The 25069-nt window shown below is 44.8% G+C and overlaps 1 protein-coding gene across 1 annotated transcript; it reads left to right on the forward strand.

Moving 5' to 3' along the window:
* Positions 1 to 3585: 3585 nt before the first annotated feature.
* On the forward strand, positions 3586 to 25069 carry LOC104516008 (baculoviral IAP repeat-containing protein 6-like; the record flags this gene model as incomplete). Its single annotated transcript, XM_010160196.1, has 9 exons — positions 3586 to 3796; positions 12308 to 12453; positions 13422 to 13532; positions 14722 to 14939; positions 15829 to 15990; positions 17569 to 17646; positions 21104 to 21292; positions 23077 to 23211; positions 24222 to 25069. Coding segments are annotated over 9 exons (1427 nt in total), but the record flags the coding sequence as incomplete, so codon positions are not given.

Below are 25069 nucleotides of genomic sequence, written 5' to 3' on the forward strand. Positions count from 1 at the left end.
GTGGCCTCATCTGGACTCGCTCCAATCAGTCTATGTCCTTCTGATATTGGGGGTTCCACAGCTGGACGCAGCACTCCAGGTGGGGGCTCACCAGAGCAGAGTACAGAGGCAGAATCCCCTCCCTCGACCTGCTGGCCACACTTCTCTGGATACAGCCCAGGATACGGTTGGCTTTCTGGGCTGCCAGCGCACACTGCCGGCTCATGTTCAGTTTTTCATCTACCAGTACCCCCAAGTCCTTCTCCTCAGAGCTGCTCTCTATCCACTCTCCACCCAGCCTGTTCCTGTGCTTGGGATTGCCCCAACCCAGGTGCAGGACCCTGCACTTGGCTTTGTCGAACTCCATGAGGTTGGCAGTGGCCCACCTCTCCAGCCTGTCCAGGTCCCTTTGGATGGCATCCCTTCCCTCCAGCATGTCAACCGCACCACACAGCTTGGTGTCATCGGCACATCATGGTCATTTGAAGAAATGCTGAGGAAACCTGGCTGAGGTTCAGATTGGCTCTCAGGCAGTGTTTCTGTTTGAGAGTCAGCAAGGGTGAGCTCCTGAACTGGTCCCTGGTGGTTGGACCTTCCTCAGCAATTCATTGCTCCGCAGAATCGGAGAGCGCCATCAGCACACGAACGGTCAGGTGTGGGAGACCCCGCAGTCTGTGTGTGCCTAACAGCTGGGATGGTCCAGGCGTGCTCCGTGTGGGAGTCTGAGAGCACCAAATTGGGTTTAGGAAAGATATTTTCCATTATTTAATAATGGGTTTGACTTTGGGATAACAGAGGGTCCTGGATAATATATCCGTCATTTTTACAAAGCCAAGAATTTTAATCTCCCATTTTCATTTTCTTAGGAACGCTGCGTATTTGCAGTTTGGTGTGCCTGTGTGCATGCCCATACAAATCAAGTGTTACTGCCTTCTTACACGACTGAAGTACCCATATAAAAAAACTCTGACGTATTTAAGATGTGCTAATGCCATTCAAATTATAGCTTTGCCATAAGCAAAAGTATTTGTTTCTATTTTGCGATGTGTTGTATTTTCTTTCTTACACAAGAAGCTATATTCTTTAATTCGAGTAAAATGTGCTACACGTGCGTTGCCCAATTCAGTCAGGCAGAAAGAAGTCGGGTATGCTGAGAGCAAAGTAGGCACAAGGAGTAGACGAACTGCCAAATAAAGGTAATAAACAGTAATTTGGCAGTTTGGAGATCTTCACAGCAAGTTTTTCTGATACTTGTCCAGAGAATTCTGGCATTTTGGACAGGCAGACACACTCGCATGCGCTGTAATCCTTAGTAAGTATAATAAAGGCCTTGGATAAAAATAGTGTAAGGCACATAGTGGTATCAAGAACTTGGGTTTAGAAGAGGCCAGCATTAAGGTAAAAGAAAATGGTAGTTGCTCCCTAAAGATTGTTCAAATCGAAACCAAGTGAATGCTTTTCATTTATTTTGCATGGGAACAATTGCAAAGCAGTGCAAGTGAGTTGAACCTGTTAAAACCAGAAATTCTCTCCTGTTTTTCTGGAAACCATTCCCATTTTCAAGTTATGTCAGTTCAGTTTCCCACCTGCCAGTAATTCTGAGTTTATTATTTTATCTGTGTAGCAAAGGAGATGGCAAGCAAGCCTTGAAGGATTTGAAATGGTACATTCTGGCCTCATGAATACTTCACAGTTAACATGAATAAATAAAAGCTTTCCAGAAGTGAAATGCCGTGGTTCTCTGAGAGGTCGCACCTCCCCTTGGCTCACCATCTTCCTAATCAACAGCTGTCAGTTAAACTGAGGAGCTGCTCCATCTTTAGCACCATGCTTGGGAGGTGGTTTCTGGTGAAACCCGTTGGGTTTTGTGGTCTCCCTGTCTCCCTTTCTTTTGCCCTGCTCTCCCGACACACTCTTCTAATCACAAATCATGAGATCCATTTCTGTTAACTTTAAGGCTATTTTACATGCTGTGGGAATTTTCCTGTGGATCATCATTGTTGAGTAGAGACTGAGCATAAGGAATGGAGATACATTTTATGTGTTTTATATATAAAATAATAGGTAACTGAAACTGGTTTTCTTAATGCCAATGTTTACATTCAGTGGAGTTTGCTTTAAATATATGGAATATTTTGACACAGGATATTTTTAGAGCCATGATACCTGGCCTGCCAGAGTAATGCTTTGTTGCAGTAGATTTCCTTCCTGTTCGACACCACCCAGTTAAGACCTCGTGCCTTTGTAACAGTTTCAAAATAGCAAGGTGTTGATCAAAGAACTCTTGGTAGAGACAAATCCAGCTTTAAACCTGGAGAAACCTGCTTGTTGAATTTTGCTTGGCTGTTTATACTGTCCCATCATGCTGTGTTTACAGCTAAGGGTTTGGTGACGGGAGACGCAAGTTTGTGATACGCTTTAGCTTGGAGGGCGAGATGTGCTAAATGAAATGTTAGAGAGTTCTTCTGTGCTTTGTTCTGTCCTAATTCAAGTTGTCAGGGGCTTTTTGTTGTTTGGGGTTTTTTTTGCTAGAAAAAGCATAGATTCATGTTATACTAAACTCAGTCATTTGTAAATACTTTGAACTAGACCAATTTTTTTCTGCAGTTGGCTTAAAAATAGCATGTCCTAGGGATAGATAGAGGAAGCAGCTGTGTTAAAGTATCTGCGTTTTGCTACATTTTTGGGATTTCTATTAATGATACAAAGTCAGTTGAAATGACATCCATTACATATTTGTCCAAGCAAGTGGAAAAGAAAAATAAACAATGTGGTGCTAGAGTATGCATTAGAATTGTGCCTCTGCCTGTGTTTCCTAGTCAGAGGAGCTGATGTCTATATTCTACTCCCATTTACTTCAATAAAACATATACATCACACTGAGCAATACAAGACAGCGAGGTTTGCCTACCTAATACATATTCCTACTCATCTTTACTGTTTCATGGTTCATATGTAAGCAGATAAAATTTGCATCTTCTTCAGAGCTTTTTGCATGCTTTGAAGAATTCATGATGGTTTTTAAAATTATACTTTTTCTTCCTGAAAAGAGGCAAGCTAGACTTCTTAGCAGATAACTTCCTTTATTTCATGACCATAAATATTCCTGCAGTAATGCAGACAGGATTTCCCAAAGGAGAAGATAACTACAGATAGTGGGTGATATGAAAGTTTTTCTCTACTAATGTTTATGCTGTTAGAATCAGCAATTGCTACCCTGCTACACCACGGGGTACAATTTTTCCTTCGTAGATATTTATTTGTGATTACTGTTGGCATACCGCTTGAGCCAGGATTGTATATTAAGCTACTAGAAATGCATATAGCATGTGGTAATCCTATTCTGTTCCTTGTTAGCACCTTTGTCCTCTTGTGTCTCTTGCTAACCTTTGGTTTGCAGGTATCTTACCCAGGTTTTTTTTTCAGGACAAGGCCATTAAAACATAACTGACAAATTGGTGTTATAAAATACTGCATTTTATCATTAAATGTCATTTATATTTTAATACTTATTAAAATCCAGCTTTTGGATTTAAAACATCTGTACAAGAGTAGAAGAGTCATCTTCAATTTTGGTAATCTTTGTAAACTGTTTTTCTCCCTTAGTTCTGGATATGGCCCGGCATGTCCCCCTTTACCGAGCCCTGCTAGAATTGCTCCGCGCTATTGCATCCTGCGCATCGATGGTACCGTTACTGCTTCCTCTGTCGGGAGAAAATAGTGAAGAGGAGGAAGAACAGTTGGAGTCACAAGCTTCTGTTGGGACTTTGTTGGCTAAAATGAAGACCTGTGTAGATACCTACACCAACCGACTGAGGTAATCGCTTCTACCATCCCTAACCCTCCGCTAAGCTGTATTTTGTACTTATGTGTTATGAATACAGAAGAGAGAAGATTCAGCTCTGTACATTTATCTAAATGTGTGCTGCAGTCCAGAGTGAGAATATACCTCAGTGTGATCGAGGTTTATGTTTGTGTGCCCGTATTCAGCTTTACTGTACTGTTTACAAGGCAATTGTTTTGTATGCCACAAAGAACCTGGTAGGTTTGCATACTTGTCTCTTAAGCAGTAACTGCCTGCTGATCAGAAAGAGGGTTGCTGCTCAGGAATCTGGACGCTTCAAATCTGTCTTAAATTTCTTTCCATCTTCAACCAAGTGAATCTTCTGTGCATTTCCTGCTGTCAGTCTGAAGGCTAGAGCGTTCCTCAGGCTGTTGAGAATGGGGTTGTAAAGAATGGGGTTGGGGAGGACCAGACCAACTGGTAGTTTTTAGGAGAAAGGTCCCAGCTGTTTTCTGCAGGCTTCTGTGCTGCTTTACTCGCTGAGTAAGTACCCTTTGTCAGATGGTCATAAAGGCAAATGCAAAGCACAGGTGCTCTTCCAGTGAATGTGTGAGCCCCATCTACTTGTTAGCTGGTTTTCTTCACTGGTGCTTTTGGTGTAGGCCACAGTTACGAGACAGTTTTGCTTTGTTAAACCTGGTATTACTGTCCTATCAATTCCCCTGGCCAGGGGGATAATCCCAGATGTTGGAGAACAATAAAATGTAGGCTGGCAGTTGTCTTCCTGTTGTTTCTGCTGCCTTCTCTGATGGTTCCAATGGTCAAATCATCTTCTCAGAGCACTTCTGAGTGAGTCACACGGTGTTAGTTTATAGTTGTTTTTATCGTTAGTTCTCACACTGCAAAACTGTGGCTTCTTGTCCCAGAAACGCTGCTGTCACCGAGATCTGACTGTCGTCATCTGTGAAATGTCGCGCTTTGGTTACGGCTCACAGGCCGGGATACAAGCCTCAGAGGGCTGGGATTTTAGTCATGGGACTGATGAAGTCGGTGCTGCCTGTGGTTGCTGTTTGAAGGGGCAGCCACCAGACCAGCCTCCCCACGGCCCCTGCCTCCGGGAGGGGCTGCAGTTGGTACTGATTTCACAAACAGATTCCCGTCTCTGTTTCTGTGTGTCTTCAACCACTCCAGTTCCCAGGACTGAGGATTTGGAGGGGGGTTAGGGGCTGAATCATCATTTTCTTCCCTGACTGAGAGAGTTGGAAAAGCAAATCCTCCAATATAAATTTTGATTTGTTTTTTTCATAATTTTCTGTTTCCAGCAATTAATTGGTTTGTTGATTCTGATTTACTTGGTTCCAAATTAAAGATGGTTTGTTAGGAAATAATACCTATCCTTCCCTGAAAAATTTAGTGCCTTCCCTGAGCATATGCTGAAACATCATGAAAAGGTGGTAAATATCATGTCAGGAAAAGGTGTGTGTACAGTGTTCTTCCTGCCACTGTAAACTGACAGTATTTACCAACCAATACATGTGAGATTTTCTGAGCAGGAATCCCATTTTTGGGAACTGTTTCTAGTAACTCCAGATGGACCAGGCTTTACCTGTGAATTTCTCTAATCCTTCCTGACTGATATTGCAAGGTTTGCATATCAAGCATGTAACGTACTCTTGGGGGGGGTGGGTGGGGGTGTCTGACTTAATGCAAAAGAAACAGAATTAGGAAGGACAAATACAAATTCTTTATGTTGGATACCCATCTAAAAATGTCAGCTTGTGCTTGCTGATAGATCATAGTATATGTAATCTTCTTAAAATAGGAAGGAAAATATATTTGGCTTCTGTGTTACCCATTTCCGGTATAGATGTTGGTATCCAATTCTCCAGCACAGTTACTTTTTTGGCTGGTCCGGTCATCTGTTAGCCTAGGATGTGGTGGGCATGGAAACCTGAATCTTCATATGTCACTCGCCCAGGCTGAAGTATAAGAAGTTTCTTTGTGCGAACGGCACGTGACTACTGGTGATCAGTAAATGAAATACGGTGTGGCTACTTCTTCAGTGTCAGCTTAGGACCTGAAAATTGAGAACAATTCTAGCAGCACAGTCAGAATTATTTCAATAAGTGGTGAATCTGATAAATGTTCCATGGTTGGTTCAGTTACATTATCTGTACAATTTCCATGCATCACTTTGATATGTCAGCCCAGAAGGAAATGCTGCCTTTCACTGGCTGGGTTAAGCATCGTTCTGTTTGTCTTCAGAGCAGTATATAGACACAGATGAAAACACCAACAGCCTGAATGGCCTGGAATCATTGGGGTGGAAGGTTTTCGTTCTCAGCATTTTTGCTGAAGGTTTGCCAGCAATATAAGCAAGTGTTGGCATGAATTTCTTAAATGGGACAATCTGCTGCCCCTTTTAGGTGAAATGCCAGAACAACATAATTATGGCATCTGCTTTCAAAGACAAAACTTCCCTTTATCTGAACAGCAGCTCTACTTGCCTGTCTATCAGATGTCATTTCCCTGTTGGAGTAGGAGCGTCCACTCAGATCCAGAATGGGAAGGGCAACATTTTTGGGTGTGGATCCCAGTTAACATTTCATTTCATTTACTTTCGAAGGCCATAATAGTCTAAGATTCTGGGTGCTGGAGAAGACATTTAGGTATGAGATGGTTTCTCACGACTGCTTGTTGTACTGCTCGGGAGTCAAAAGCTGTCCCTGGCATGAGAGTGGCCAGGCCTGTGGAATAGGTTGCCACAAGGGCCGAGTTTGAGCCGTTTGTTTGCTGTGATGGCTGAGCCCTCTGCTGTGGAGAAAACGGCTGTGGTGTGGCAAAGCAGGCTCATCTGCTGAGGCGGGATTCGTGGCAGACTGGTGAAGGTGGCCAATTAATCTGATGGCTTATTTGCTGCAGAGTACAGCAAGCCTGTGTCTGACATTCCTAACTGTCCTTTCCCCTTCCACGTCACCACGGGCACCCCCGTGGTAACTGCTTGAGGGAGATCTGCATTCTGTTGTCTTCACGCTTGTGTCGCTTGTCCCACTGCTATGAAGGGTTAATCCTGCCAGTTCCAGGGCTGTCTGAATGCATCAGCCCTGCCTATCGCATTGTGGTTGTGACCTGCGTGTTTTCCCGTTGCTCTGGGATGACAGAATACGACCCGGTAGGCCCGAGGCATTTTCCCGGCTATGGCTTTTCATTGTCTCCACTGTTACTTTGCAGAACTTTGACATGAAACGGTGCATTTTGCAAACAAACGTTTTTATTTATAACTGCATCTCAAGAATTGAGGCCTCATTTGCTTCAGTTGTCTTTAAAAGACAGAACAGCTGTCAGGTTCCTTTTGCTGCACTCTGGAGCTTGTGCTGTGAGCGGGGGGTGGCTGCAGGCAGCCATCCTGCAGCCTTTGCTGGTCGGGGATGTGCTTCAGCTGAGTGGCCCTAAGTGCAGTGCTGGAAGCCACAGGGAGGGGTGTGCCGAGCCGTCTCGGAGGGGGTTACGAGCTCTTGCCAGTGCTGACTTGCAAAGGCAGGGTCCCTTGCCTGTTTTGCCTCGTTTCAGGAGATCCGTCTAAGAATCTGTGAATTACTGACAGGAAACCTGCAGACGGCGGGGGGACCGCGAGGGCAGGGCGACGCGCGGGTGCAGACCTGGGGCGGCTTGGTCCCAGCGCAGCGAGTGTCGGTATAAAACTGAGCGGAATTCCGCTCCGAGTGCCATCTGTGTAGTACAGAGGGGCCGAAGGGTTCATTGGCTCAACGTTGTGACTACTTTGATAAAGGTGTCATTCCGTATCATCACGGTTACCTCGAAGCCTCAGCCGTGGGTGAGTAAGTATCAGTATTGGCTTTAAAAATTCAAGTTGCCTCGGGAGCCTGCCATTCATTACTCATTTAGCACAGTGGGAAGAGAAGCCTGTCATCTTCTCGCACAAGCTAAATTAATGGCTTAAATCATTAGCATGTACGCTGCTGTCTCTTCTAGCAAATATATTAGTGACTGTCATCCCTTTAAACAGGAGTTGACATGATTTTGTCTGGTTTTTCTTCAATGGCTGAAAAACCATGTGGGGAAGTTTCCAAGTCTAAATTAGATATTTGACTCCTCTGCTCTGAAAACTGTAACCTTTTGATAAAGGTTTGGCCCATACCACGTAACTGCATTGCATTCTGCCTCATGCGCAGAAGGTTGACAGAAATAAGTGTACAGTGTAACACAGGCATGTGAAGGTTTTCTCAAAATAGAGAAAAGGTACAGCGAAATATTCCTGTGATTCTGTATTTGACCTCAGTTTATTATTTACGAGTCTTACTCGTTCTCTTGTTTCTATGGAAAACCACTGAAAAACACAGGCTTAGAGCTCAGGAGTTTGATAATACCATTAGTTTACCCACATAGTTTACCCTCTTGGAGAAGAGGAGGCTCCAGGGAGACATTATAGCACCTTCCAGTACCTGAAGGGCCTACAAGGAAGCTGGGGGGGACTTTTTACAAGGGCCTGTAGTGACAGGACAAGGGGTAACGGGGTTAAATTGATAGCGGGGAGGTTTACATTAGATATCAGGAAGGAGTTCTTCCCGGAGAGAGTGGTGAGGCACTGGGACAGGTTGCCCAGAGAAGCTGTGGATGTCCCATCCCTGGAAGTGTTCAAGGCCAGGCTGGACAAGGCTTTGAGCAACCTGGTCTAGTGGAAGGTGTCCCTGCCCATGGCAGGGGGGTAGGAACTAAATGGTCTTTAAGGTCCCTTCCAACCCAAACAAGTCTGTGATTCTACAATACACACACTTATATGCAGGCTGCTAGCATGAAGGGAAGGATCTTACTGGCTTTATCACTTTAATTTGGATATTTCAGCTTCTCATTCATATTTTTAGTGGGAGAGCCGTGGAATTGCCAGCAGCTCTGTGTCTCTAGCTGGGACTCTGCTTTGACCCTCTGAAACACTCATGTCTTACACAGCTTGGAGAGAGCTCGCTGCGGCTCTGAACCCAGGCAGGAGTGCAGCAGCAGTACTGGAATGGAGGTGAAAGCAGGAAGGGAGGCTGATGTTTTCTCAGCTGATAATCGGGTCTGCCCATGTTACACACGCTCACCAATGGTAGAATGGCCACCGGCTTGCTTTTTCGCACACACACACGGTAATACCACGAGGTTCAGATTACACTAAGAAATGGGTTTGGGGACTAACAAAATCATCTTTGGTATCGCTGTAATTTCGTTCTAGGAGCATTTGCAGTGCCTTCCAAGTCCTGCTTCCTACCTCCAAGGCCAAAGCTGACAAAGCCTGACAGAGTAATTATGGAAAACCTTTTTCACAGGGCTTTGAGTTACGTTTGTGTCTCTCCCCTTTTATAACCATGCTGGTTAGGAAGCTACACCATCTTTTAGGTTTTCCAGACCAGGGTGCGTTGTTACCTGAGGGGGATGGGTGTGTGGGCCAGCTGCATACCTCCGTCTGCAGTTCCAGAGCTGTTTCACATGAGATCTTAATCTTACAGTCCACCTAATCAAATTTTCTTTAAACTGCATTTAGTTAATAATCTTGATAAACCACCTTGTAAGGATATGATTTTAGAGAGGGTGCTGTGGTCTTCTAATGTAAAAGAAATGCAAAATCAAGTGTAACAGCTTATGTCTGCCGTGGAATTCAGTTCTGTCTCGGGTGGCTAGAGATGAGAAAACTGTGTGAACTTTACGAATTACAATCGGTGAGAAAAAAATATACCACTGGGGAACCTTTGCTGTATTTCCACATCTGGAGTCTAGGGAATTACTTGATTAACCATATGTTGATTGCAAATAAACTGACAAGCTGTAAAGTATTGCTGAATATCTCCAAATAATTGTGTATAACATGAAAGATGGAAAGAAGGTCACGTAATGACGTCTTACGAATTGCGCAGGATTCATCGCGCTGAGTTGGTATTCTTACTTAGACAGCAAAAGGTTTCAGTCAAACAGGGACAGGAAGGCAAAACGAGGGAACTAAAAATGGAGGTCGTCATTAATACGAGTCTTACAAAAGAAAGAACAACATTATCTGTACCCTAACCATTAGAATATCCAGGTGTGACTTGTGTGAGGAAACTACGTGTTGATGAGGCCGATCTGGGGGGGATGTGATGCCAGCTAACTTATACTCGCTAAAAAACTGACTGAAATCCCTGATTAGGCAGAATCAAGGACAAATATTGAGAGTCACATGGTTTCTTCTTGGTGTCCAAGGTGGAATCACTCCTGCACTTTGCCTCCTAAACTGGTTTTAGGCAGGCTGAGTTCTGGCCTGACTGGGGAGTTGGGCAGCCTGGTACCAGGCCATCACACGAGCTCCAGATACCTGCAGGTGGCAAGGTGGAGCTGTTCTGCCAGCCCTTGATTTAAAAGGTATGTTCTGAGGAGAGGGAGGTTGTGTCTGGTTGGCTCAGGTTGTGTTGGCAGTAAAAGGGACACGAAGAAAACCGGTTCTCTTGCGATAGCTGAGAAGCGCTGAAGCGCGAGCTGTTCCAGCAGCAGGGGTGACAAGCGGCAGTTCTGTTATGGGTGCTGAGGATGTGCCTTTCAGTACATGTCCCCTCTTCCTACTGCTTCACCTAGATAGCTGTTCCTTGTCCGCTTGGGTAGCTGGCTGTCAGTAACTCCGTGTATCTGTAGGAGAATGTAAGCATGTGGTTAAGCCTTTTGACTAATGAGGCCAACGCTTAATTTTAGTTTTACTCTAAGGCCAAGTAGGAGGAGAAGGCTGGCAGTCTCAATTGTAAAACTGCGTGGAAGATAAAAGCCCTGCAAGATAACTGGGAAAATTTCGCTTTTGCTATCTTCACCATTCGCTTTTTCATTGCTTTTCACGCATCTCTCTCTCTTGGATGAGCCCACTGACATTTCATTTTAGTAAAAATTCCTCCAAGGGTTTTCTAGAAAATAGCTTAAGGATTCTGTGTCAGCAGCGAGCAGTTCTAAACCTGTACATCTTTCCTGGGACCCATGGCTGCTAGCCTGTCTGTGGTGTTAAAAGCAGTATCACTGAGGTTTAGTGGCCTTTTTGAGGTTGTTTTAAAAATATTAACTTAGATTTCCACAAGGTAAAGGGGAGTGATGAGGGGTTTGGCCTTTTGGATTAAATCTGAAGCCAGGAAAATATACCATGCTGCAGTAATGAATGTTGCTATTAATGCACTCCAGGGATATTCTCATTTGATGAGGTACCGTACAAAGACTGTCAGTAGTACTGTAGTCACCTCTCTCGAATAGTTTAGAGACTCATTCTTTATGCGTGATTTTGGACTACATTAAAATACAGAAAGGATATTGTGTGTGGTAGTTTCTAAAATGTGCTTGGAACATCAAAGCATTAAATTGCTGTTTTTTCTTGTGCAGGTAGCTTTCTGGTTTGCTGCTAGGAATGGTAGTGGGAAAGAGAAAACCAGTGCTTCTTGGCTATTGAACCTGTTTGGATCTTAAAGTGAACAAGTTCTATTAAAGCAAAAAAAACCCGCCCATAAATTACAGTAAAAAAACCTGAGGGTGATTAGCATTGTGCTCTAAGTTTTGCAGGATTACCATGCTAGCTCTTAAAACATAGCAGCTTTTAGATTTATTCATTTAGGTGAGAGTGTTATCAAATGCCATGTCTTAATTTCAACAACTGAGTATATATGCTAGTAAAGGCTGGGTTATCCCAGTGAAAATACCTAAATGTGTCTTAAATTACTAGGCAACTACCCTCTGTCAGACGATGGTAGCAGCACGTACTGTATTTTCAAACACGTTGTAAAAATGTGAAGTGCTTAAATGGACATTTTAACTTGTGATACGTGGATTATTAACATCCAGTATAATACAGGCACCTTCTATATTTGTAAGACTTTGAAAATTATGTTACATTAAACTGTTGAAATAAAAGGTCTTAAATTTATAGCTCAGAAGGGAACGGCAGATAAACACTGACGTCATTGTTGATGCACTCTCTTGTGACATCTGGGCTGCAGTTCACGGGCCCACGGTCAGTTTTCACTGGAGGTCGTACCGTCAGTGTGTTTCACAGACTCGCCAGTGTGCTGTGGAATAGGAAGGAGCTCCGTGTCCCCTGTTTAGGACTGGAGTGCGCACCAGGATGTACGTGAGGGATGAAGTGCACATTTGTGCCGTGATCTTCCTTATGCTGTTTTTGGAAGCGTTTCCGGTGTTTTTTGAACATGCGGAGACATGAGGTCAGCGTGCGGCAGGTGTGACAATCGGCAACAGGAACAGCCTGGAGCAGAAACTAGTGTCCCCGTATCGCTGCTTTTGGGTTCATGTTTTCACTCTTGGTAGCAGCTGTGTTTCCGTTGGTCAGGCGGGGAGTGTGTGCTTAGTGTTGTCACAGCCCACCGATCGCTGCATTCCGTGGTTTCCCTGGAGATACACGGAGACATTCCATTTCAGCAAACTCGATCCCTAGCCTTTGGTGGTTTTCCCTGTTGGCAATCGGGCCGTGTACTGTATGACTGCTTGAAAAATATTCCCTCACACTGTATCCTATTTCATTGCCAAAAACAGGTCTAAAAAAGACAAAGCGAAAGCAGGAGTAAAGCCAGATACTTCGGATCAGGAACCAGAGGGACTGACACTTTTGGTACCAGATATCCAGAAGACTGCGGAGATAGTTTATGCTGCTACCACCAGTCTGCGCCAAGCAAACCAAGGTAAAATAGCAAGACTTCTGTAAATACTGTAAGGTGTTTATCTGTAACACATTCATTAACAGATAAGTTATAGATTAGCTTAAAAGCAAGCAAAAATACTTCCCTGCTGCCCCCAGCCACTGACTACGTTTTCAAAGGCGTGTGGAACCTTGTGCGAGTCTTAAATGTTTTGGTCAGGGAACAGAGTAATTCGAGTGAGGGAGGGAACATTGCTGTAAAACTAGATCTTATGAATTAGACTAACTCTTCTTGTGGATTAGGCCTAGTTGGCACCTGAGCCCCACACAGCCACTCACTCACCTCTTTCCGCAGTGGGATGGGGAGGAGTAAATACCGGGAAAGGCTCATGGAGCGAGACCTGGACAGGGAGGGATCACGCACCAGTTATGGTCACAGGCAAAACAGACTCAACGTGGGGGAAGAAAATCAATTTAATTAGTTGCCAATCAGAGCAGGACAATGAGAAACAAAACCAGGTCTTAAGATGCCTTCCCCCCCACTCTTCTTCCCAGAACCTGCAGACATTCAGAGGCCCATCTGGTTGTCTACTACAGAAAACGAAAGGTTAGGTAGCTTAACCCAGGGAGTGGATTTTAAAGAGGCAGGTGTAATCAGCTCCTGATTTTGGAGAACGCATCAAGAATACGTGCGTCCTCCCACACAAACCAATGCCATGCTTCCTTTTTTAAATTGAAAAAAAAAAATAGAAGAAACAAGGAAAGAACGTTCACAGCAGCAGTAATGATGAATTATTTCTGAGCTGAGGTAATGATCTCTACTTCGAGCTGTTCGGATAATGAAATGCGTCGTCGTGAGAAAGACAGGTCTGTATGTTGTGAGTGATCCCCGGCTTGCAGACTTCTCTGCAGACAGTGTCACCATAAAATGTCATCTCAAGTTCCATAATCCCCAGGTCCTTGCTGGATTTGTCTCCGAACTACAAATAATCATCATGTTTTGTGTAACAGAAAAGAAGATGGCTGAATACTCCAGAAAGGCTGCAGTGAAGCCCAAGCCTTTGTCCGTTTTACGGTCTCTTGAAGAGAAGTATGTGGCTGTCATGAAGAAACTCCAGTTTGGTAGGTGGAGAAGTGTGCCTGCTTGTGTCTCAGAAAGGAGACAGCTGAGGAAGGTGCGCTCTGCTGCACTGAATCCCTGAGTAGTTACAAAGTTAACCCGCGTTTACATATGTGACTGCTGATAGTTTTCACTTACGGAAAATTCTGTAAATGTGGATTTTCAGATTGCCAGCTAATGTACTCTTGGAACTAATAGGAAAGGTTTTAAGCCTACACTAGGTTAATTCAGGGCAGCCGATGAAGTCGATGATGGTGTTCGTGTTCTTGTTCCAGCAGTGCTTTGCGAGTCCTCAGGTTATATTGAAATATTAGTAGACATTTTTAAAGCGCATGTAAGACTGTACATGTGCTTGTTAATGTAGCTTTTATGTTTTAAGTGGAATAGAATTGAGATCAAAATGCGTTTTCTAAAATGAAACTGTAGTAAACTTCACTGTGTCCTTTCGTGGAGTGCAGTGTGGTGCGTTTGGAAAACGGGATGGGAGTCGGTGCTTATTTTGCCCGTGAAGGGAACGTGTTCAAAAAAAAATCATAAAGAACAAACAGTATCTCATCCAAAAAGAGCTATAAAATTATGGTGAAGACCTGTTCCATGAGTATTTTTTGAGTTGCAGTGACACCGTTGCAGTCGCGTTTCTTGGCTGTTGTATTTGTAGGGGATTTTCCTCACCGATGTTTGCGGTGCGTGTGCCAAGAGCAGGCGGTAGGAAAGTTTGCGGTGGTAACTTTTCACACTGGCAGCCACGCCGCAGATTTTGTGTAGTAAGTGATGAAAGAAAACTAGCTTTGCTGTCATTTTTTTTTTTTTTATGATTCTGTAATAACACTGCAACCACCGCCCAAGTAAATACTGTTGGCTTCACACCGGTTCACTTAGTAGCACTGTGTGTTCCTAAGTGTCATTATATTCCTGGTCTGGAGTAGCTGGTAGCTTTCCAAACCAGAAACAGTCTATGTTTGACAAGTGGCACACAAAAGCTTGTAAATTTGCTGCAGAAATTATTCCACCCAGGACTGTTAATGCTTTGTTTTCTGTCATCGGGGTTAATCCGCAAAATACGTGTTTTTTGCATTAGTATAATGCAAGTTAAACTTTGCTGATTCTAATACTCAAGAGTCTTTATCCAAGACTAATCCATGATTAGTCTTCACCATTTTCCTGATGCATTAAAGCTTTCTTCCCTTCCAGATACATTCGAAATGGTTTCTGAAGATGACGACGGGAAACTGGTGTTTAAAGTAAATTACCACTACATGTCTCAGGTAAAAAACGCAAGCGACGCGAACAGCGCTGCCAGAGCCCGACGTCTTGCTCAAGAAGCTGTGACTCTTTCAACATCCCTGCCTCTCTCCTCTTCATCCAGCGTCTTCGTACGTTGCGATGAGGAGCGGCTTGACATTATGAAGGTAAAGAATAACATGAGTTATTTTTATTTCTCTCTTTCAGCTTGGCCTGTAAATGGTTAAGAGGGTGGCTTAAACCTTAAGAAAACCAGAAGTATTTCATGTGCACTTTAATGGCTGTCCAAACTTGTACATGGGTTTAAATTGAACGTGGGGAGGTTTAGACTGGATATCAGGAAGAAGTTCTTCATGGAGAGGGTGGTGAGGCACTGGAACAGGTTGCCCAGAGAAGCTGTGGATGCCCCATCCCTGGAAGGGTTCAAGGCCAGGCTGGATGAGGCTTTGAGCAACCTGGTCTAGTGGAAGGTGTCCCTGCCCATGGCAGGGGGGTTGGAACTAGATGATCTTTAAGGTCCCTTCCAACCCAAACCACTCTGTGATTCTATGATTCTGTGATAACTGGTGGTGGTGTGAGAGCCTGATCCCAATTTCCAAGTAACTCAGTGGGAGAGTTCTTTGGCTCCAGGAGTGCTCGGTTAGCTAAGAAGACTTTACGGGACAAGGTTCATTCTTCTTCGGCTCTTGTGACTGGAAACAATTCATTTTGTTACTCCCTTGCGGTCAGAGCGTATCTTTGTGTACCACCATTTAAGTCCTTTGAACGCAGTAGGTATATAGAGGGTACGGGGTAACTCTGGGCCCAAAGCCTGGAGAAAATCTCTATTGATAGCATCCAGTGGGGGCAGAGTTTTCATTCCTCATGTCTGCGTTCTGTTCTTAACCTGGAGAAACGAGCGCTAGCAGGGGGCTTCGCTTGGCCAGGGTGTCATGACGAACAGGCTGCCAGCCTGCCGACTGACGGCAGCGCTTGGTAAGTACCCTGCGGAAATGAAATGCTTCAGGTAACTTACAGAAGTCTCACCTGCGTGACTTTTCTTTTCCCCACCGGTAGGTTCTCATTACTGGTCCTGCAGACACCCCCTACGCGAACGGTTGCTTTGAATTTGATGTCTATTTTCCACAAGACTATCCTAATTCCCCTCCACTTGTGAATCTGGAAACAACTGGAGGCCACAGCGTGAGATTTAACCCAAACCTCTACAACGATGGCAAGGTAGGTCAGCTCTGTTTCTGCCTACACGCGGACGTGCAGCAGATGGACCGTTTCTCCTTTTGCAGTGAAATGATCAGCCCCCTAATAGGCTGCAGAGAGCTGTCTGGTTAAAACTGCTCTCCACAATGAAACGAAGGGTGATTTAACAGTTTCAGATGGGAATGATCTCCTTCCTGAATGGTCTTGGAGACTTTTTAAAGCCTTTATGAGCAGGATTGGACCAAGAGCAAGTAATTTTGACCCAGAAAAATGTTCTTTTCCATCTTCTTTGCTAAATGAACCAGGCAGAAATCTATTTTGGCTAGCTGAAATACCCAGGATCCTTTCCATGGACAAAGTATACTTCGTATCAGCTGCAACTGAATGTGGTTGCCAAGAGCCTTGCCTCTTTTTTTCCCATGAAAAAGAGCTTTTTCTTGAGGGAAGATAATGACTTTCCTTAACCTTGGTATCCTCTATTAAAAATGTAGCTCTAAAACACGGACTTAATGACAGTTTTATCAAAAAATAGTAAAGCGCTTGGAAATAACACTAAAAGTGAAAACAAACAAGCTCGCCCCGTCTCCTTGGTATGTTGTGCCTCTCAGAAAGCCAACAATAAGTCAGGTGCACATCGGGGAGATGCAGCTTCTGCTTATATTAGAGCTAAGCACACGTTAAATGCTCTGCAGAGCTGTAGGGGTGGCTGTGAGTGTGTCTCCACCGAGGCACAGACCCACACAGCAGCTTTGGCTGTAGCGCTGTGGCACTCCTCAGCTCTTTTGGTTTTGTCTCTGTAAACATTTAATCCATAGTCTACCCTTTTTTCCTTATCCCACTGTCATTCGTGGGTTCCCCACACTCCCTGTTTTCCCAAGCTGTAATACTCCCCATACCACATATGGGGTTTTCTCTTAACATGGGCACAGAACATAATTTGTACTGGAGACTCTCTCTCCTTTCCCCTCTGCCTAACATATATTAAGGCCTGGCAAGTGCTCGCCTCTGAATTCCCTTTGTTTATTTTGTCTCTGTGTTCCCCATCTTTGCTTGTTCCATTTTGTGATAAGGTTCAACAACTCCATAGGCTTCCCTACCAACCACGTCAGTCATAAAAGTTAACGTATATTTTCAATTCCTTGATAGTCTGTGTGGCAGAAACCGCCTTTCACATGCTTGAACAGAACCAGATAATATGGTGAGGCACTGGAACAGGTTGCCCAGAGGAGCTGTGGATGCCCCATCCCTGGAAGTGCTCCAGGCCAGGCTGGATGAGGCTTTGAGCACCCTGGTCTAGTGGAAGGTGTCCCTGCCCATGGCAGGGGAGTTGGAACTAGATGGTCTTTAAGGTCCCTTCCAACCCAAACCAGTCTGTGATTCTATGATTCATTTCTTCTTGGACCTATAGGTTTTCCTTGAAGAAGACCCATCTATACACCTTGCTGTGTTCCTGTATTAGCATGATCCACATTCTGCTGTCACCTCAAATTAGTTTCACAGGAAACAGTTTGTCTTTTAGAATGCGGTTAAAGAGAGTAATGTTGACGTTTTGTTCTGCCCAAGCAGAACATATCATTTATCATAGTGTCACCTTTTCAGGTGTGTTTAAGCATACTCAACACGTGGCATGGGAGGCCAGAAGAGAAGTGGAATCCCCAGACGTCAAGTTTTTTGCAGGTGAGCACTTCTTTCTCTTCAGTAGATGTCATTTAGGAGTAGTAAGCGGTCTGTAAGTCCAAAGGATTCTTTTTCTAGTGCTTTTAAACCAGAGTTTTCTTAAGTAAGCACAAGTAAGACAAAAGCCCAGAAACATCCTTGGAACACTAGAAGAGAAACACTGTAGAGTTCTTCAGATTGCTCTTCCCAACCAGTGTTTCTACTGGTCTTGTCCTGAAGAGTGGCTGTTCCTGTGTGCAGCACGCGCCGGCACCGCCGAGACTTCACTTGGGTGGTTTCAAATACATTACGTAAAAGAAACCAAAAGTCTGGAAGATGCCATCACCTCCTGGAACTCTGTCCCAAGCTGCTTACGGTTAAGACAAAGCAGACTCCACATGGTGAGAGATGAGAAAGGGAAGTATCCTGGTGGGAACTGTGAGGGTCCTCCTCCAAAGTCTGAAGTCGGCTAAATAGAGGAACGAAGCTGAAGGGAGATAGAGTGGAGAAATGCTGTGTTCAGTCACAGCTAGTGTTAAATTAGAACGGAATATTTAGGGGACACAGTCCTTAAAACTTTCAGCTTTATGTCATAGAAATGACTGACTAATGAGCACATAAATAAAAGTAAAGCTTGCGGTTGGTTGTTTCCTATGGCGCTGCCTGAATTTATTCCTTCCTTGGAGTAGTTATTACATAGCACAAGGTACATTTTCTGTTACAAGTCCTAAAAGACTGTACAGTTCCTGTTTTAGCGCAGTACAGCTAACCACCCTGGCCTTGGGCAGAGCACATTTCAGCTTGCTCAGGAATTGGCCTTGGAGAGCTGGTTGACCAGTCTCCTGAAAGGAGAAGAAAGGTCTGTTCCAGCATGTGGAAGTGAAGTATAACTGGACCGTAACTATAAAATCACGGTGGAAAGGTGCAGGTGTTATGAAGTCTTGGGGTCATCGAAGTCCTTTCAAAATGTTAGATTTGATTGTTAGAAAGCTCATGCAGCATTGAAGTTTCAAATTTAAAAGTTTTTTAGGAAATCGTTTTGACAATAGTAAGAAAGCTGTTGGAAAAGGTCCCCCCATCCTGGGACAAAAACACTTTGTAGCTTTTAAATGGAAAACATCTGTAGGACTAAATAAATTGCTTGGGAAGAATTAAGCCATCCATGCGTTTTCTGGCCCAAAGATGAAACTATTGTCAGACCATCCAAAATACCTCAGAAATTAACTTCTATAACCCAAATGAAACTGGAAGATCAGTTCAGAGTTTCTCGTTCATTATGATTATAATTCCAAGTAACGACTGGTTGTTAAGGCCAAGAACGAACAGTGTTGCGCAGTGTCATAGTTCTCTACCACAGCTGTTTGAAAAAAGATGTATCACTAGAATCTAAAATGAAAAAAAGCAAAACCCAGCTATGTCCGGAGACATGTAAAGGCCAGAGATCACCAGAACACCTTAGGTGCCTGAAGCCTTGCAGCAGAAGTACTCTCTCTGCCTTGGCTTAGCACGTTCACATGAATATTCTGCCTTTTTTAGCGTCCCAAGGGGTTTTTGCTGGAACCTGATTTGCTGGCACATTCTGTGTGTTCTAATGCATTTGTTCATATGTTCAAGTGTAACACACAGTAGCCATGGCTGCCTCTAGTGGAACGCATGGCAGGCACAGGAGACCACGTGACGGTCACGCTGTACCACGGAACAGCAGCTAGCTGGAGCACCTGCCTGGGAAGCAGAAAAACGTGTTTAATATTCCTTCTCAGCCCCAAGGAGGATGCTAGTTCGCATTTCCCCCTGCACAGCCACCTGCCCTTTCCATCAGGATAAAGACCTGGTTGCCCTTCTGTGCTATAGCTAAGGCACAGCACCTAGACGAGTGCCAGCGCCAGGCGTGGTGGCACCAGAAGGAACCGGGGTGAGTTTCTGTGAGGTGATGGTGGGGCTGAGATCAGCCTCTGCCATTCAGCTGATTCTTGGGCTGTCACTTCAATACTGGGCTGGCATTGTGTCTGTGGAGAGAGTACACCTCGCAGCGGGTATGGAAATCTGGAACGCTTCTGTGCTGGCATTGCCACCAAACTCCCAGAGAATGCTGCGCTTCGGCAGGCAGTGCAGCTGTCCGGTTGTCGGGGCACGGCTCTGTGCAAGAAACCAAGTCTTGAGTTGTTGCCGACGCAGCATTTATCTGGTGTAAGCTGCGCCTTCTGCACCTTCCAAGAAAAAGGAGGACTGTTGTCATCCCTATCCAGATTCACAAACTGGGCTGCTAAATTAGAGGATGGCTCCAAGTTTTAAATTGCAACTCAGCTGGGAGGAGAGTCAGTTCCAGAAACGGCTGCCTGACGTTTGTCATCTACTGCACCTAAGTATGCCAGGTGCTGGAGATGCCATTCTTAGGCATGCAGCATATCGCCACTCTTGCAGTCTCTGAGGAAATATAAGCCTTCAAATCACTGCTTTTGAATTATTTACAGTTCTGGAACTAGGCTTGTGTCAACAGAATTGTAATCTCTCAAATTCTTGCTGGACTTGGTGCTGAGTACATAAGAAAAACCTGTTCTTCGTTTAAAATAAATTTTAAAAAATGGGTGGGTTTTCAACCTATATAATACCAACATTTTTGCACGTAACATAGTTTTGATTGAGCACAACAAGAAGTTGACAGGGCCAAACATTCTAACACTGGGAAAACTAGCAAGCCATCAGATCCTGGATATGCAACATGTGTGTGTGTATCCTGAAGTGCCCTGTGCATCTGATTCTCTGTTTTATATTAAGGATATTTGGGCATATATATATATCTCTCATATACACTACCACATCCTTGATCATATAATTGAAAGAGGGAAAATTGTCATTTCCTTATCACTGGTGCTTTGTTGATACAGTACTGAAAACAGGGGGTTTTCCTATGTCAAGAGAAACACCGAGGTTTTGTTTTAATGGCATATGACACGCTGTCTTATGTGTAAAACCTGAAATTAAAGGGCTAAAAACATACCTAAATCCATTGGATGCATTTGAAAGGAAGAATGGGAGAGTGTGTATACCAAGATGGATTTCACTGGGTCACTTTCACCTCCCTTGTTCCTTTTCCATCAAGTTCAGACTCAGAAGAATGAGCAAGCTCAGCCACAGAAGCTCAGGAACTGTTGAGTGAACTTGACAATACACTTTCTCTCACAGAAGGGTGCAATCAGACATCCCTTCCTTTTAAGCATTTTCTTTTACTTACGTTCGTATTGTTATTTTTGGAACTCATGTTTGTCATTGTCCCAGTGTTTAAGTAACTACACAGTCGTAGGACTGAGGGTGTTATGTGTAGCCATGGTTTCGGTTTGGAAGCGTGGACGTTCCCTGTATTAGGAGTGACAGCACTCTGCCGTAGGAGTGGCTTTGCACCTGAGGTAAGCAAAACGACGTGTATTTGTAAAAACAAGTAGGTGGCACAATTTTAACATTCGGTTTCTTCTCCTAACAGGTGTTAGTGTCTGTCCAATCCCTAATACTGGTAGCAGAACCCTATTTTAATGAACCAGGTTATGAAAGATCCAGAGGTACTCCGAGTGGTACCCAGAGCTCCAGAGAATATGATGGAAATATACGACAGGCAACAGTCAAGTGGGCAATGCTTGAGCAAATCAGAAATCCATCGCCATGTTTCAAGGAGGTAGGTTTCATACCTTGTTTATCTATTTATCTTTTCTGAGCGTTTAGAATAATGCAAGTCTTGGGGAACATCATGCACGAGACGCCCGTTTTAGCCTCCTCTTTATTCCCTGGAGCAACTGACTCCAGCGACTGAAGTGAAGAAGGATGCACCTGACATCCTACCCAGCACCTTATTAACTTGTGCAACGTGAGAACTCCCTTTTCGGCTTCTCTGCATACATACTGCATGTCGTTACTTGAAGTGGCCTCATCGTTCTTTCCATATCAAAACGTGGAAATTGCACATCGGAAAGCATTACTTTTTTCCGCCGCAGCAGTTGAATCTTGGAAGAACACTAGATTCCATTTGTAGCCCTGTCCGACTGAAAAGGCGTCTCTCGTGCGGATTGCCTGAGCGCTTCTCTGGGAGACTGGCGTGTTGTTAGGATCCGTAGGGTTGTGTTAAGGACCTTAACAATGACGGTCACTCAGCAATGCAAATGCAAAGGCATCCGGAAAACAGGTCCCAGAAAGAAGGTACATCCTTCAGCTCCTGCGATCTTCCGTCTGCATGCATTGGAGCTGTCTTCCCCTTAGCGTCTCAAATGAGAGGTAGGCTCAGGAGATCTGAGCTGCTGGTCTGTGGGAGCTCTTCCAAGCTCCGTTGTGGATATAAGGAGTGCATCCAGAACTGAAGTCAGTTACGCTTTCAGTATGCAGTTTGCCTGTAGACAGCAGCGATATTCTCTAACCTTTGGAGGGAAAGATGATGTTGTCAATTATGTTGTGATATTGCCAAGAACTCTGCGTGCTCCATAAAATTTCTTTGATCTTACTGTTTCTTTCACCAGGCAGAATTTCAGCAAACTCTTTAAGACAGAGCCAACACGGAGCCAAGTTTCACAACTTTGTCTGAGGGTTGATTGGTTGGGGTGTTTTTAAACTCAAATCTGTACAGAAATAGTGAAATTAGTATGCGATCTAGTTCCCACACAAACTGGGAGCAGCTCAACTGCCGTTGCCTGGGAATTCCAGCTGTCTCCAGAGGTGCTGCCTCTTCCTGGGGCACGTAATTCTAACGGTGGTTGTACCTCTGTTGTAGCAGCGGGTTTGAGCTGCCTTCCCTAAGCAGAAGCGCGTTGCGTTCCTACCTTCGTGCTGTTGGCGGTGTTTCTGCTTCCCCGTGCCCCGTTCAGGCAGCAGGTGGCTAGGGACACGGAAGAGGTGGTACATGCACACCCCAGCTATGATGCCTCTTCGATAAGACAGGACTGTGAGCCCAACAGGAAGAGCCTTAATACTGTGCCTGTGTAACCCTGCCCCTGTGCCGAGGTGAACGGCCACTCCGAGCGCTGCGCGGTCAGGAGCTCTTTGAACTGAAGGATGTGCCGAACGCTCTGCTGCCCCTTTCTCCTCTCCCTGGTGCGACGCTGCACTGCTGGCACGCGTTCACCCTTCGCCCAGGTGACACAAGGGCCTGCTGAAATGGCAGGCTGCACGTGCGTCGCAGGTTCACGCGGACCAGAAGAGGCGGCCAGCCAACCTCCTCCTCCAAACAGCATCAGCTGAATTCAGCCCAGGCTGCTCAGGGCTTTTACCAGTTGGGTCCGGGACCCCTCCAGGGACAATACCCGCACGATTTGTCCACACCCTGCCTCGGCGCTAAATCATCCTCGCGCTGAATTTTACCCCCTTGCATCCAGTTAGAGTCACGGGCACCCTGCAAGTTTTGCATTGTTGAAGTACGTGGTTCTTGGAAAACAATGAACACTCTCTTCTTTCGTTGGGAATGTTTTCCTGCAGGTCATCCACAAACATTTTTACTTGAAAAGAGTGGAGATCATGGCTCAGTGTGAGGAGTGGATAGCAGACATACAGCAGTACAGCAGCGACAAACGGGTAGGCAGGACCATGTCCCATCACGCAGCAGCTCTAAAGGTGAGACTTGCGTCTGTCGTTTGATGTTCTGTGATCCAAACGTGATAAATGGCAGTGAAATCGCTCAGCAGCTGAGTTCCGTGAGAGCCAAAACGGGAACCCAGCAGCTTTAAAACACGTGAGCAGTTTCCCAGCTGTCAAAAGTGCACGTGCACTCCACTTCTTTAGCGTCTTTTTCTACCAGTGAGATCTTCCTTTCCCGTCCGTGCTGCCTGTTCGTATTTGGGTAAGGCACAGAGAGTTTCTTTTGTTCTCTCTAGCATGGGGGTGCGGGTTTATGGGAGAGCTGTACAACCACAGGGCCTTGCCAGAAAACACGCTTTTTGACTGGGCAGGCACAGCTGTTGAACTGTGGTCCATTACGGTTGGTTTTACCCTGTGTTAAAATCTTAGCAGCAGCTGTAATCATTTTGGTGTTGTCCTCCCTCCCTGACCAGTGCTGTCATTTATGTGGTTCAGGTCCACATGGACAACAGACCTAGTTGTGCTTTTTTCTTCCCCTGAGGAGTAAAAACAAAAAAAAGAGGAAAGGCTGCTTTTTTCCCCACTTGCTAGACTTGTATTCTTCCGGTGTGACTGGTCGTCACATCAAAGGTACCATTAGTTCTGTCATCACTGTGTAAACCTCCGTGCACGTGGCTCTGGGACGGGGCGCGTCAAGGCCACGGACTGTGCGAATGTGTGTTGTGGTGACTGACTGTCTGACCTACCCGCTCCAAGCCGGTTTCTCCGGAGAGCGCGGGTATGACTCAGAAGAATAGCCTGCTCTTCGTACCGGTGCGCTTGCTGCAGTGCTGCTCCCTGCCCTGAATCCGTGCCTCGCAGCACCCGCTGGTTACTCCGGTGCCACGAGGAGAGTACCAGTCCGTAAATACAGGGGGAAGGTGTACCCAGTCCCTGAAGTAGTACGCTTAAACCTTTTCTGCGGGATCCTTTTTCCCCTGCCGTTCTCTAACGCGGGATGTTCTAACCGTGGTCTCTTCCACCCTGACTTCTTGTTGTACGTTCAGCGTCACACAGCTCAGTTGCGGGAGGAACTCCTAAAGCTTCCCTGCCCCGAAGGATTGGATCCCGACGCTGACGACTCGCCGGCGAAGTGCAGTGTCGCAAGTTCAGACGAGACTCTGTTGCACGAACAGGTTCAGCCCAGCAGCAGCAAAGATGTCCCCTCCGATTTCAAGTTATGAGATGCGTTGACCTGGACTTCCCAGACACAAAGGCTTTGAAGCACAAGCCAAATATGTCAATATTTGTATGTAAGAAGCTATGTAATAGGTAATGAAATTGAAACTATACTATGCCCTTAAGGATATACAGTCTAATTCAAGATGATCTTTTATTTACCTGTACAAGAGTGTAAACTTTTTTGTGCTTTTATTTTTCAATTGTGAGAACCACTGATTGGTATGTTGAGAAAGGTATGTATACAAGAAATGGATAAATCACTCCTATATAAGGGAAACTACCTTAGGAAAGAATGTTTACTGAATGTTTATTATTTTTTTTTACTTGTAGAGTGAGGGCGGTTGTAACAAAGAATATATATGGGTCATTCTTACAGCTACTATTTAAAGTCAGAAAATTTTCACTGAATTTGATAGATTTTTTTCGTTCGGCCATATATTCATGCTCATCTTGGATTCTAAAGAAAACCTCCTGTATCCTTCAATAAACGTTAAATGGATATGATCCCTCTTTTATGATTTACTGGTACATTTTTTAAATAAACTGCCATGAAATCCGTTGGAGCTGAAGAGTTGCACTTGTATGACTGAATTCACTGCAGTCACCACGCCTGACTGCCCCCTGACTCGTTCGGAGATGCAGATGAAATAAATGCACATGGTTTTACCTCATG

Source organism: Eurypyga helias, unplaced genomic scaffold (genome assembly GCF_000690775.1).
Source record: "Eurypyga helias isolate BGI_N326 unplaced genomic scaffold, ASM69077v1 scaffold8041, whole genome shotgun sequence".
NCBI lineage: Eukaryota > Metazoa > Chordata > Aves > Eurypygiformes > Eurypygidae > Eurypyga > Eurypyga helias.